General features: G+C 38.6%; 3 protein-coding genes across 3 annotated transcripts; 1 reads left to right on the top strand and 2 right to left on the bottom strand.

The window, feature by feature from the left end:
- Nucleotides 1-50: 50 nt before the first annotated feature.
- Nucleotides 51-5,871, bottom strand: ccdc181 (coiled-coil domain containing 181). Its single transcript, XM_079467543.1, has 7 exons — nucleotides 5,772-5,871; nucleotides 5,278-5,526; nucleotides 4,150-4,281; nucleotides 2,947-3,849; nucleotides 2,626-2,772; nucleotides 1,216-1,373; nucleotides 51-1,131 (listed from the first exon to the last, which is right to left on the bottom strand). The coding sequence occupies exons 3-7, from the start codon at nucleotides 4,249-4,251 to the stop codon at nucleotides 966-968; spliced, it is 1,476 nt and encodes a 491-aa protein (XP_079323669.1). The 5' UTR covers nucleotides 4,252-4,281; nucleotides 5,278-5,526; nucleotides 5,772-5,871; the 3' UTR covers nucleotides 51-965.
- A 12-nt stretch (nucleotides 5,872-5,883) lies between these two features.
- Nucleotides 5,884-10,231, top strand: cpox (coproporphyrinogen oxidase). Its single transcript, XM_079467542.1, has 7 exons — nucleotides 5,884-6,583; nucleotides 6,985-7,128; nucleotides 7,245-7,355; nucleotides 7,516-7,657; nucleotides 8,123-8,341; nucleotides 8,651-8,755; nucleotides 9,122-10,231. Exons 1-7 carry the CDS (start codon nucleotides 6,058-6,060, stop codon nucleotides 9,204-9,206), a joined length of 1,332 nt encoding a protein of 443 aa, XP_079323668.1. The 5' UTR covers nucleotides 5,884-6,057; the 3' UTR covers nucleotides 9,207-10,231.
- A 41-nt stretch (nucleotides 10,232-10,272) lies between these two features.
- prrg1 (proline rich Gla (G-carboxyglutamic acid) 1) lies at nucleotides 10,273-14,614 on the bottom strand. Its single transcript, XM_079466780.1, has 4 exons — nucleotides 14,504-14,614; nucleotides 13,930-13,971; nucleotides 13,361-13,521; nucleotides 10,273-12,978 (listed from the first exon to the last, which is right to left on the bottom strand). The coding sequence occupies exons 2-4, from the start codon at nucleotides 13,937-13,939 to the stop codon at nucleotides 12,502-12,504; spliced, it is 648 nt and encodes a 215-aa protein (XP_079322906.1). The 5' UTR covers nucleotides 13,940-13,971; nucleotides 14,504-14,614; the 3' UTR covers nucleotides 10,273-12,501.
- Nucleotides 14,615-15,223: the final 609 nt, after the last annotated feature.

Here is a 15,223-nt window from a genome sequence, read left to right as displayed (position 1 = left end):
CACCAGTTATTTTTTTAAATGATAAAACTACGTGAGGATGAAATCTATTTAATGTTGAATGGCATTTATTGTTTGCAGATGTATTATATAAACTAGTGTAAATGTTTATTTAACTTAGCCGTAAACCATGGTTTATAATATGAAGAGTTTGGTTCCAAAATGACATAACGTTTTTCAAAAATCATGTTTTTTAATATGTTTGTTAGCTGTATTTTTGTTGTTATTATGGCTCAAATCAAAACAAACTGCAGTTTGATTGATATTATCGGAATGCACAATAAAAACCGTGATTTTACTTTTTTAAAACAGATTTATCTAATTTTGGAACCAAAGTCTTCCTATGATTTTATATATATAATGTTGATCCATTTGTGGTGAAATCATAATATGTGCAAAACGAATTCAATTGTAGTTGCATAGGTCGTGTATTCTGTAAATATTTAATATTTATAAGTAGAATTTCAGAATAAAAAAGCCTCTGCATGCACAGTGTGTCTGCATATCATACCAGGAACAACCATTCAAAATGCCTGTGGCACATATTGACCACTTGACTGAAACCCAGGGGATGGAGATGATAGAATTACTTTTGTAGCCTTGCGTCTGAACTGCTGCATTTCTATCAGTAGACACATGCCAAATACAGGGTAAATGGAAAAAATTTGAATATCTAATGATTAAGCATGTATAACTTCATTAAATCATCAAGGTTTAGGAATTATTTCAAGTGCTCTTAAGAACCGAAACATCCACTAAAGCACCTATTTCATCTCTGTATATTTAAAAATAGGATGAACAGAAGATTAGAGGTCTTTTAGTGTCTTGGTTGTGTTCGGAGCTTCTTGTTCTTTCTTCCTCTGTATCAGGGAGATGTTATATAAAATAAGAAACCAAAGATTCTGATGAATGCTCGACTCATTCAGCAGAAACAACAATGATGGTTTGAGGTTTATAGTAGGATGTGCTCAGTAGCGATGGGGTTCACTGAATGTGAAAAGTTTGATCTCATTGACAGTGCAGAGGAGTTCATGCATGCGTCTCGCTCTCCGTTCTTCCAACACCAGCCTGCGGGAACGTTCTCGAGCCGCTTGCTGCTCTGCCCGTTTCTCTGCACGCTTTCGTCTCAACCAGCTAAAGAAGAAAGCAAGAATGAGAGAGACTTGGATTGGTTTTCCAATTCTGTCTACCTGTCTATATTCAGGAGTCTGAACTCACTGTCTGAAAGCCTTCTCGCTCTCCTCTCGGCTGTGCAGGAAAAAGCTGCCCTCCTTTTCCAGTCGCTTCATATCTTCCAGCTGTTTCTCTTTTAGCTGCTGTTCCTGTTTTTTCTGAAGCCAGATTTGAAAAGCCTCCTCTGGGTCACCACAGTCCCTCTGTCATACCGACAACACCATGAAATCAAATTTGACATTTCTTTTTTAAATTAAACATTCCATTGTTTATTAAAACTCTATTATCTTCCATTGAATCTTAAGGTTGGAACTAAATTGACTGTCCAATGGTCGCATATACCGTACGACACAATGGGGAAGATTGCAACTTCCATGCTGACTTTAAAGTCGCATGCCGGCTTAATCTTATCCTCATACACCATATACAAACCACAGTCAGCCTAATGCCAATTGTTAAAACCTACACTCTTAAAAATAAAGGTGCTACAAAAGGTTTTTCAAAGCGATGCCATAGAAGAACCATTTTTGGTTCCCAAAATAACCATCCTGTCAAAGGATCTTAAAATAACTATTTATTTCTAACCATTTTATAATCTAAAGAACCTTTACGACAGAATTGTTTAGACATTGTTCAAGCAATTATTCAATACAGCAATGAATAGTTCTTCTATGGAATCGTATAGCATTTTTAGTTTTAAAAAGGATATAATGTGATAAAAGTAAAAAATATATATATTTTAAAATAATTCAATACTGTATGATTAAGTTCTATTAGAAGTGATAAAAGAAAAGGCCAACAACACTCTTCCTACTTCTTCAAAAGGGTTTTCATAGCCTTGCAAATCATTTGGTTAACTGAAAGATTCTCATAAAAATTATTTCTTTCTTACCTCTTTTCACTACAGAAACTTTTTGTGAAATAGAAAGGAATGATCTCATGATGTTAAAGGGTAAAATTCTGTCCTGAATTACCATCTAGTTGTTCCAAACATAAAACATTTTTTTGTTCGGTTGAACACCAAGAGAGATATTTTGGAATAATTTTAGCAACCAAAAGTTCTGAAGCACCATTGACTGCCATAGTAGGAAACATTTAAATGGCAGTCAAACGTGCCCCAAAACGGTTTGTTTTCTTACATTTCTCAAAATTTCTTCTTTTGTGTTCAATAGAAACAAAGAAATACAAACATTGTTTTCCTACTATGGCAGTCAATGGTGTTTCAGAACTTTTGGTTCAACAAACAAAGAAATCTACACATGTTTGGAACAACAAGTGATGAGTTATTCATGACAGAATTTTCACTTTTGGGTGGAGTTACCCTTTAACGTCCTAAGTATCCCTTTAAAGGTTCTGTAGGGAACCATTGGTTTGAAATGGTTCTTCCATGGCAAAAGGCAGACATGCGAGACAAGTCATGTACAGTTGGTAAACGGTTCCATCTAGTGGACATACCTTGCAGCTCATCCTTTCCATTTCTTGCGCTTTCTGGACCCTCCTATCTTCGTGAATTTGCTCTCTCTTCCTCATAAGCCAGGATCGGAAGGCCAGCTCGTTCTCCTGACGCTTCTGCTCTTCTTCCTCTTTTCGCTTCTGCTCTTCCTGACATGCAGGGTGACCATAGAACAAAACACAAGTTTTGTGCCTAGGTGTGCCTATTGACCTTAAATCATTATTAATCACACACAACCCTTATCACGGCCTTGTAAAGCATTGCAATGACATATATTAATGATGGATGAACAGATCTACTTTTTCAATATAACCAGGACCCACCTCTTTTGCTTGCCTCTCTCTCCGCTCCTGAATTTTGGCCAGTAATTCCTTCTGCTGTGGTGAGAGAGTAAAAGTAGAATATGAGGATGCTCCATTTGCTGACTGAACCCTTCGCTTGGTACCCGGGACCCATGCTCCCCTTTGGGACGGTCTGGCAGAGCTCGGCCTGTTCCTGCGCTTGGTTGGAGGTTTGGGGACATACAAGGACTCAATGCCAGGCGGAAAAGGTGAGGTAGATTTTTGACTCGGCGAAGATACAGGACTTCTACAAAGTTCACTCTGCCATGTGGATGCTTGCTGATTTTCAACCTGAAACGTTGCTAGAGGAGGCAGCAATCCTTGACTTTCCACCTCCTTTAGACTTACCAGGTCAAACTTTCCATCTTTTTCCACCAAAACCCGTCCTTCCTTTGTACCCTCAATGTGTTCAAGCTTGGGGTCTCCAGACTCAGTCACATCTTCCTGAGAGATATTTAGTTTCTGCATTTGTTCTGATACATCCACTAAGTCCCTACAGAGGACGTTGTCGCTTTCCTGTGTGTCAAACTCATGAGCAGGCACCTCTAAGTCCACCAAAGTGTCTTTAAACTGTAGACGTCTGCGGCGGGTCTGGTCTGGAGGTTCTTGGTCTTTCAGTTGCTTGTTAGCCTCTTGTATCTTATCTAAAATGTATTTCTTCTCTTCATCAAGGTCTTCGTCATTCTTCAACGGTGGAGAGGTCACAAGGTTGTCCCTGTCAGGGTCTAACACACCCTCTATTGGCTCCATGGGCGTTGGCCATCTTTCTTCTTCATCTTCTTCCAAATCTCCATTTTTGTGCACTTCCCTCTTTCTGTCTTCTTTAAACTCATCTTCTTCAAGTTCTTTGTCAATCTGATCTTCGATATCATAATCATCAGGATCCTGATACAGAAATACAGAATCACAGAATAAGAGCTGGAATAACTAGAGCACCATTTGCTCAGAAGGGTGAATCAGATACATAGAGCTTATGTGTTAAATAATGCATTGCCATCAGACATAGTTCTCTGGCTAAGTGAAAGTGTATGGGTGTCAGTGGGATGGATTTCACACACAGCTACTGCGTCTGTGTAACAGAACGCCACACACACTTAAACATTATTCAAGAAGACGGTATCAGAGATATGGATATGGTCTCTCACTCACTATTTATCATTAGTTATGCACATAAACACCACTCACCTGCTCCTCACTCTTGCTCTCCTCACTGATAAGCCAGTCCAGGTCTTTCTCGAAATCATCCTCGTACTCATCGTGTGCATTTTTCACTGCAGAAACACTCATTCTGTGTTCCTCACCATAAAAAGATCCTCACTAGAGCACAAGCAAATTACAAATGGAGCAGAAATTAAACCTGTAAACCTGTGTCCCATATGAACCAACCAACCAACCAGACAAAGTGAAGATTATTTTGAGTGCTTTGAGATGATTTTAAGAGCAGAGATTTAGTTAGAACATGACACTTTATGGACACTTTATGGACCATTGAGTCTCAATACTGGTAAAATTACACTTTGATAAACCATAGCATATAGCTTAATGTGTAAGCATAAAATGATCATGATGACAAGAAATACTTATTATATTAATGAATTAATTTGTTACATCTATATAGCGCTTCTGGGCACTCAAAGTCTTTACATTGAAGTGGGGAATCACCTCAACCACCACCAATGTGTAGCATCCACTTGGATGTACAAACATAGGTTTGTAACCATGGATGTACATTACAAATGCGTTCGGGCAGATTTAAACAGCTTGGAGACTTGGAATATGTTAATAGAGTTTCAGAAATATAAACACAACTGATGTAGATAAATATGTCAAGTGTAACATAAATGTATAATGTAGATGTGTGCAGCATGTCATTAATTAAAACATAAAATGACAATATCTTACATTTCTAAACAATCATCGCTGTATGTTGTCTGACTATTATTTTAAGCTTCTTTCACTTCTTTTTTTATTCAGACACGTCATGCATAATTTGACTATATATTTAATAAAAAATATATATTCAATAACTATTTATTTGTTTGTTATGAACTCTATCAAAACATGTCAGTCCCATTAACTACACTACATATGAATTGCGCGTCTTTATTTCAGAATTACTGTATTGTTATACAACAATTGCTTACTCAAATCAGATAAACAACATGCACTTGGCCTAATATAAGAACACATACTCACTACATTGCCTTAGGTATGTGGTCTTTGGTTTTGATATTGACCTGTCAACAGATTTTTGAATCCAGTTCTTTACAGTTTTATCATTTACACACGCCTAAAAATAATCAAATTGCTTACCTCAACAACTTATGTCTGTCGCTGTCTTGTGTTATCCTCAAAATAATTATCAACAACTCATTGGTCGGCCTATATATTGAAGAGAGTAGGTACATTGGAGAGCAGGTCGCTCTAATCCTCTGCTGGCCTCGGTTTCAAAGTGGCTTGTAACAGGTGTTGCCATAGAAACGCACAACACCGCCTGTCGTGGTTGCGCGCGCATGCGCGGACTTTCGGTAAAAGTACACGGGCGATCCAGACAGATTTTATCTACGATACAGTTAGTGTGGAAAAACAAATGAGGTACAAGGAAGCATATGCTGGTTTGTTTGACTAGAATTAAGTTTTATTAAAAAAACATTGGCCTAGATAATTCTCACATTACGTCCATATGTTGTCATTAACGCTAATTTCTGTAATACGGAAATTCTCAATTTTACGCTTCACAATAACATTATTAATCGATAATATTATATTACATGATTTGGAGTAATTTTGTCACACCCAAAGCCTACATTTTCGCTGGTTAAATTTCACAATACACGCTTTATCTCGTTCCTTGTCACGTTTGTGGGATATGCAGTCCATATGTGAGATACAAACCAGTTCGCGATTGAAACAAACTCAGTTACCCATAATGCACTTCAGCGCACCTTCTAAGCATCGGGACACGCCTCCTCGCTTACAACCGTGAGAGAAGCTACGTGCTGTACAGCATATAGTTACAATACTCTCATTTATGACCCTGTTTGGCATTGCCAGGTCGTCTATAGATACAGTTGTTCGCGTTTAGTAGACAAAATGACTTGTTTATTTTTAACAGTAAACAACACAGTAAGATCAACGTCAACGCTGTGCAAAGTGTACCGCTCTGCGCATGGTACCGCCGGTTTGCACTCTTTCGTATGCGCTAACTCTAAACGTGCCTTTCTTCTGGGAGGGAAATGCTCATTCATAAGAACAGGAACGAGACCGATGTCAAATACATCGCAGGTCTGGATCTCGTTCAGACGTAGCTGTAAAGTTTTTCTGGCAGCTGGATTCACAGCGTTAATCGGTGACCTGTTGGCAGGTGCGAGTCACTTTCAGCGGGCAGAGATGGCATCTAAGATATCCGAAATTGAAGAAGGCGAAGGGGACATACGGGAGATATGCAAGACGTTCATGTCCCCACCAGTCACAGACATCAAGGTCCTAGAAGAGAGGAAAGATGCGATGTCCACGAGAATGGAGATGATGATCATGGAAACGCAGGCTGACTTCTGTAAAGCCCTTGAAGAAGTGGATGGAGGCACGTTTAAAGTGGACAGATGGAGTCGAAAGGAAGGTTAGAAACGTTTTCCTTTTGCAAAACCTCGACTTTTTGAGTGATGTTACCTTTAGGCTATAACATATTTAGGTGACATACCAAAATGAGTGCCACACGGGGGTAGATGATCAAGTTTAGCATAACTAAAAGGATATTAGACATATATGTTTGTTATAAAAATATTAATGACTATTTATAGTTTTTTAAGGCTTGTTTTGTCTTATAATGGGATAATCTTGAAGAAAACTGAATTGGGGCCAACAATACATTCCCATAAATAGACTAACTCGCGTGCCATGTTCAACAAGTACAAATAGGTGTCCTGAAAGTTTGGCCAAACAATGTTCACGTAAAGTCACAATATGCCTTTCATAGTGTGCCAGTTTTAACCTAACTGATAATATGTTTATGTTTAATAGGCGGTGGAGGCATCAGTTGTGTGATGCAGGATGGAAAATATTTTGAGAAAGCGGGTGTAAATGTGTCTGTGGTGTCTGGGTATCTTACCGAAGAGGCCGCCAAGCAAATGCGCAGCCGTGGAAAAGTTCTAAAAGGAAAAGATGGTGAGATACTTACTTCCCATTTTAAGTTCCTTTAACCTTTACTTCTACAATGCTCAGCGTTGTGTTCTGTGGGGGATGGTCATATCTAACCGTCTTGCATTATCAATGTGTTCCAGGGAAGTTGCCGTTCTGTGCCATGGGCGTGAGTTCGGTCATACACCCAAAAAACCCTCACATTCCCACAGTGCACTTCAACTACAGATACTTTGAGATCGAGGAAGCAGATGGTGGGTGTTTTGGCCTGGTCATTGAAGATCTTGAGCTCTGGCAAAGAAGATCTTGAGCTCTGGCAAAGCTGTGTGACGGAGATGTTGTTATCTCCCCTTGCACCCATTTCTTCTCTTTCTCATTCTCTCAGTAGTCCTTATTTGTACTTTTGCTCCATAGGCTCAAAGCAGTGGTGGTTTGGGGGAGGAACAGATCTCACTCCTGTTTACATTGATTTGGAAGATGCTGCACATTTCCACAATACGTTGAAGTCCGCGTGTGACAAGCACAATCCCAAGTATTACCCAGACTTCAAAAAGTGGTAAGATTGTCATTACCGCTGTAAAGATAGTTTGATTTGGGTGTGTTGCAACTCGTACGGGTGTGTCAGTGGGTGTGAGGGGGGTACGTGCTATGTGCGTGGTGTATCAGGATTCTATCTTCTGGTGGTTTTTTGACTGTTTTGAAGTGATAAGGCATTTAAATAGAGTTGTAAACAAAAGTTTGGGAGGAGCATCTTCATTTAATCAATCACAACACTAAAGAATAGAAGAATGGATAAAAAATTATTCCTTCAGCATCCCTCATCCACCCTCTTATAATTAAAATAGATACTCACAGAAATAATCAGAATTGAAATTAATTGAGACTAAGTTGAGACACAGTTTTTTATATATTGATTTTAATATGCAACAACAAAGTAAATGATTAGGTCAGTCTGCTGATGCTAATGTCAAACTCAGGCCCTACCTATCATCATGTTGACTTGCATTGACTTTTTTTCAAGGTGTGACAACTACTTCTACATCCGTCACCGAGGGGAGACAAGAGGCATCGGTGGGATCTTTTTTGATGATTTGGATTCCCCCAATCAGGAGAAGGTCTTCAACTTTGTGAAGAGCTGTGCTAAAGCTGTAGTGCCCTGTTACCTGCCTATTGTGCACAAACACCTGAATGACTCCGTTTCCCCTGAGGAGAAAGACTGGCAGCAGGTCAGACGAGGCAGGTTAGTTCAAGACAAAAATCTTATTTTATGCAAATTGCGTTTAGGCATGTAAATGTTTTATGAAGAATACATTTTTTTACTTTGTAAAATAAATCATTTTATTGATAATCACGAGCATGCTGTAATTGTTTCAGTTATTATTAGGAGTGTGAAACTATAGTAATAAATCTATACCTGTGTGAGACTCATATATTATGAGCCTGTAATCACCTTGTGGTTGTCTTTTGAATTGAATCTAATCGAATCTGATGTTATTTGTCATATAGTCACAAGTAAACAGCTGCTAACCAAACTCTCTGTGTCTCTTAGATATGTCGAATTTAATTTAGTGTATGACAGAGGGGTGAAATTCGGCTTAGCCACACCTGGGTCTCGTATCGAGAGTATTCTGATGTCTCTACCACTTACTGCAAGGTAAGAGATTGTGTGGACTGATGTCTTTCATATCAGCAACTTGTGCGTGACTCCCCTGTGAACCTTTGGAAGTTTTTCAAATTGTAAGTTGGATAAAAGGGTTATCATATGGCCTTTCTTCCTGAGGTCAATTTTGCATTTTCATGGGTGTATAATATGACCGGATGAAAAACACAAACGGATATTTGGCTTTCCAGTGGTTATGTATAGACTAGATGTACAACTTATTGAGAAAATTGCAATAATATTATATTCCTATAATTTCCTGCCACAACTATCTGTATGTATTAATGTTTACTGTAAGGCTGCAAAAGCGTGAAAAGCGCTATAGAAATGATTTTGAATTTAATCTTTTTTTTATTTCAGGTGGGAGTACATGCACGAACCCGCCAAAGGCACTAAGGAAGCAGAAATGCTCGAGGTTTTACGAAACCCTAAAGAATGGATCTGATTCCCCCAGTCATCAATAATTCCTTCAATGGGTGGGAAATGTGGAACGGGGTGGAGGTTTCTGGAAAAGTCTAGTGAAATCAGATACATCGGCAACTCTTACGATATTGAAAACGAAGAACAGTATTGATTAAAATAGAAAATGACTAATTGCCTCTTCTGACAAGATATGTCACCGTTTTTGACTAATTGATTGTGTTTGCTGACTGAGTGCAACGCTGCTCAATTATTGGCTTGCCTGTAATGAACTCTCTTACACTGCCATTGGCTGTATAGATTCACCGGAGCGGCAGCGTTTGCTCTTGAGGTAACGTTACTTAGTTACAGCTTTGTTTCTGCTTGCACTGCTTTAAACATGACTGTGTGTGTATTCAGAATCTGCAGTGGCCTTTGTCTGCTGTTTTTGCCAATCACACATGTCTAAACAAACATGTTTAATGTGTGCTGATGTTGGCGCCAAACCATTATTGCTTTGCTAACACTGGTAATTTAGATGTTGACCTGTTTTATGTGTCTCACAAGAATTTTGACCCTGTCATGAGGTAACAAATCTCTATTCTGTCTCTGTTCTGGTTCTTTTAAGATACAGATATCTTATGCAGACAAGCTGTATTCTCAGGACGATGTAATTTTGTTTATTATACAAAGCAATAAAGTGACTTTTTTACTTTGTAAACTATGCAGTCTGGTAAACTGCAAAAAAAGCCATTCAGTTTCATCTACAATTCATCTGTATCAGTGCTGATGAGAGAACTGTCTGAAACATGTCCAAGTTCATGTAAATCAAATGTCTCCAAGGTAACGTTCTCAAGGTTTGGTGTCAATGCACATTACTTGAGCCAAGCCAAGCAGAGATCCTCATAAAGTTAATGTGTTACTGCAAATGACTATATCTGTGAGCTTGTTTAAACTGAGGCAGGGCCATTAAGGTAAATGTGGTAGAAAGACACATTTTAACTTCACCCATTTGGATCTGCCAACCTGAAAAAACTACAGCTATAAAAATATACCAGTAATGGATTATGGTTGGGAATGAGAACAAACCCAGAGAAGAAAATCAGATGAGTAAGGGCCAAAAAACTTTTATTACAAATAAAAGTCAGGCTTAATTACAAAACATTAATTTGTTAAAAGAAACATACAATTTCTTTATCTCGGAGTAAGGCATAAGCAATAAACACCACCACACTCTTTAACAACCACAGCAACAAATGCCATCCATCAAACCCAGCCAGACATCATCAAACTGCATTTCAAATGATGGTGGTCTAATTTTACATTACCTTTAAAAACACAAAGAAAATTATGCAAAGTGAGGCTGTTTTGATTTTCCCGAAGCTTGTCTGAGTTAGTGCTGGTGATGGATTTTATTGCATATTTATATTGGCTGAGCTTGACCTCATAGCAAAACCAAACAGCATTCTTAATTGATCACATCATATATATATATATATATATATATATATACATGAATTAATATTCCTTTACGATTAAGAGCAATTTGTGCCCAAAAAGTGCATTCACTCATATTTACAGACCAAGTACAAACACATTGACCATTTTCCTATCTAAATGTTCTGTTTTCTCACACAAGCAATCACACTTTCCTGACATTTAATACTGAGTGTTTTCTCATTGAGGTTTTGTATCTTTTATATTCTTGGGATTCTCTTGGTTGTAGTGTTTAAAGTACTCGGATCAGACACTGTGTGATAAAACACGAATGAAAGGTAAAGGTAATCTGCTTCCTTTTAAACACAATTTCACCCCAAAGTAATTGCCAACTGTCCACAACATCATAAAGGGAAAGAAAATACGGCCAAGGTAGTCCTTTTTTAACATTATAATTTTTAACATTCTCTGTGGAATGTTAGAAAAACAGAACAACCATTAACCCTCTACACAAATCTAAAAATGTCTCACAACAAGCAAAAAGCATGCTTCCTCCTGAGCTGGTGAATATTTCATCTTGCGTATCCAGTCATCCTGCCTTAATGCTTGGGATGCTTAATATCCCTGCTAAATCCTTGGCCACAATAAAGATACATTTCACAAGGCTGTGACCATGAAAATTGCTCCTACATTATGGTAAGTATTCTCTGGCGCATAGCCCATTTACCCGGATATTGACATTTAACTCAACGTGGTTAAAAGCCCAAAACCCACCTAAACTCGATTTTCCCATTCACCATAAAATAATTCTACACAATGTAAAGAACATTCTGAAAATATACCCTTGATATCTTCAATATAAATCAAAAGATTGAAATCATCTAGTGAAATCAGATAGGTTATTTGACTAGTCTGGATTTTACAGACAGGGTGCAAATGTTTTGTATGCCTTTTGCAGGCAAGTAAACAAAACCTCACATACGTTGACTTGATGCCCACTAGACAAAAACAGCTTGGACCTGTGCTGATTCAGTATTAACAACCACAATGCTACAAAACATCAGGGCAGAGGTTGTTTGGTCGTTTTGCAATATGTTATCAGCATTTGATAACTGTTTAAAACTCTCAAGCTTAACTAGTTTACCATTAAACTGAGTTTTCAACAAAGTCACAAAATCTAACACAGTGTTTAAAACCTCAACTAAAAATAACAAATCAACACCAATTTTTCATTGAGGTTTTGAGCCCAGTGCATACGGATGCAATAACAAACGTTATAAAGGTTATCTTTGAAGGATAAAACAGACAACAACATCATGTAAGTAACATTAAAATTTTAACTTAAATTGTTCCTGAAAATGTTACTTTTTAAACTGAATCTTTCAACCGTGGGTTTTCAAATGGTCCCATGAAAGGCCAGCCACAAATGAAAAAGTACTCAGTTTGTTCCTGAAATGTTTTGACAACCACAGCACTTAGTTACTAGGAAGATACCATTTTTAGAGGAGCTATTATGAGTTCTGCAATGACTTCTGAAAACGATCTGATGGAGGCCAAACTAACTACATGTAGTTGAATGACCGGCTTGTTCATTGTTTAACGACGTCCATGTAACAGTCCTGAAAATATATTGCATTAGCTGTGGTTCCCTTTATATGAAATAAACAGGTTTTTCGAGTGCTAGAACTGTGAATCAAAGCTATCAAATTAGTGAAGTTGTAAAGAAATATTGATAGTAATAAAAATAAATGACCAAACATTTCCCCATGCTGCAAAAACCTCCACGCTAAGCTGTAAATTGAACAAGACGACATACAGAGAATAAAAATAACAGGCTTTGCATATTGGCGGAGGCCTTACAAACTCATCTACACATATGGCTGGATAATTTACTTGGAAGACAGTCACTTTCCCTGGGCGATGATAACAGTAGCACCATGGTTGCTGACGATGTCTTCATATTGTGGGGGAGGCTCAGCTTCAATGTGTACATCCGTATGGCCCACAGCTTCCTCGTAAGAGGGGGGCGGGTCACCACGACTGCCCCGCCCAGGTGTGAGGTCAGCACCCCCTGGGTAGGCAGGGCTACTGTGAGCACTGATCTCTGAGTGAGGACTGACGTCAGGATGAAAGTCCCGTCCCCACTGGTCCATTGACAGTACAGATAGGGTTGTGTCTCTTTGAGGACGCCTAATGGCAGGGCTTTGTTGCGATCTTTTGCGTGAGTGACATCTCCAAACGGTGATGGAAACTGCAGCAATAAGCAGCACAACCAGCAGCAGGGGTAAAATCAGGTACAGGGAATGAACTCCGCCAGCAATGGATTCCAGTCCTCCGGGACTGGGGCTGCTCTCACGCTGGTACTCCTCCCAGAATCGCTTCTGTGACCATCACGCAATGGGAGAACTCAATTAGCTAAAGGCATAACTGTATTGGCTTGTATTCAAAACAAAAACCACACTATGTGCACTATCAAGACCAACAACACAGCTTTTTGTATTTACATAAACATACCCAGACACATAATATACCATGTAAACATCATCACATGGGTCTGTGAATGTGTATATAAACTCCTGTGAGGACAACCCAAACATCCCTAGCAGACATTATTCAAAATTAACTTTCCGCCGATTGAACTTTTCCTGTCAATGAAGCTGACTTCCTGCATAGCGCACATTCCACAGACCCGAATGCGAAAGAGTAAAGTTCACGACACGTACAAAAGGAAAAAGCATAAACACGAATGTAACTCAAACCCACCGTTTTCTCGTCATTCTCAAAAGCCTCTCGGGCTTCTTCGTAGTTGCAAATTTCCTCCCTGCACTCTCGCTGGATGTTCCCTTGTTTCAGCTCCTCCACGAAAAAGTTTGCTCTTGGGAGCCTTCGCAGCACCGAGTGCGCTGCATTTGCTGGCAGGAACACTACGAGAGAAACAAACAAACAATATGCAATGAAAAATACAAGAGGGAGTCTGATGTGAGGGGCAAGTAATGTCTTTGAAATAGTTGTTTTCCAGGCATTGTGTGCTTATGAAAGACTAGCCTACTGTTCCTCAACACTTACTGTGAGAACTGAAACAGATGCCGTATTGTGCTGGAGGAACTTCTGATTATATATGTAGGCCGAGATACTTTGTTGACAATACAAAACTAACATCGCTTGAAATTATAGACAGATATAATACATTGGCGTGATATTTATGCAAGATCCATTAGATTCTGAAGTAACTAAGGTCCATAATACACCCCACTAAATATCTTGGCAACGCAACAAAACAGCATACTTGAGAATATAATAGCTTGAATATAATGTCGTATAAATGGACTTACCAGCTCCCATGATTCCTGCAGCTTTTCAAAGAGGGAAACGACCTTGGAAATGACAGAAGAAGAAACAAACTAAGTAATAATATGTAATCCACCACAGTCATGTGTGAGATCATACAGTTTCGGGTTCTCCATCCCACATTTCGCAATAGATAATCTGAAATAAACACCGCGGGTGGGAGTTCATTTTGTTAAATCACAACAAGCAATATTCACGAAACATAAATCATTCTGTTGGACTGTTAGCTTCCTAGCACGCATAGGACAACCGTTGCCAGGACACACACAGAAACGATTGGACTTTGATAAAACACAAAGCTGGCCTTTCGACGAGTCAAAATGACAATACGACAAGGTGTACAATGAAGTGTATATTTATAATGGTTTTACTATTACTAATTCAGTCACGAGTAACGCATCGACTCCGTGACTGAAGCATGTTGACACGGTTTTCTCCGTGACACGGCACAAATAAATATAACCGTCAGCGTGACCGAAACCATGCCTTTGTATATGATTCTCAACAAGGACAGATACTTTAGATTAGATTAACCGAATAAAACAAAACATTGTTTACCCGTTACACCCAATGTGTACAGCGTTCGTCCAGATTCCCGAGCTTCCGCTTTGGCGCATGCGCGGTCAGGAGCAGCCAGAACTATCTGGATAGTGAAGAATACAGAAAGCTGCTGATTTCGAGGTGATCAAACGATATTATACGTTAACATATGTTATGCAAATTAATCTATGTAGTATAACTATTACTAAAACTAGTTTAGCACATGAATGAATTAAACTATCAACTTACATCTTGATTGTTGCATTCCATCAATTGGGTGCATTTCACATCTTTATTGCAAAAAAGTATGTTTGACCTGTTATGACATAATTGTTGATCTGACTCAAAAGAGAAAATAAAATACAACATTCCTACACAAAAAAATCCCTGTGTGAAAAATGAGATGAATGGTTGTTTTCCTGCATGTCCTGTGAGCTGAACAAATATATTAAGGGTATACTTATTACCCTGCAAAGTCAAGGTCCTTGTTGTCAGATTTTCCTATTATGAACAATTTGTATTTTTCAGGCTGTCTGCAAATATTACCCTTGCTGACAAATGGATAAAACGTTTGATCGTTATTTCCAACAGGATGAATTCCTTTGAGTATACCTGTTAAGGAAATCCCCCTGTGTAATGCTTCATTATACACATTTTATATTAATATTAAATTGCACAACATTTCTGCAAGATCCAATAACACACGTTTTTCTTTGAAAAAACAACAACTTTGCGTTC

Source organism: Barbatula barbatula, assembly GCF_947034865.1.
Source record: "Barbatula barbatula genome assembly, chromosome: 11".
Taxonomy (NCBI): Eukaryota; Metazoa; Chordata; class Actinopteri; order Cypriniformes; family Nemacheilidae; genus Barbatula; species Barbatula barbatula.
This window is presented reverse-complemented; position numbering and strand designations above follow the sequence as displayed.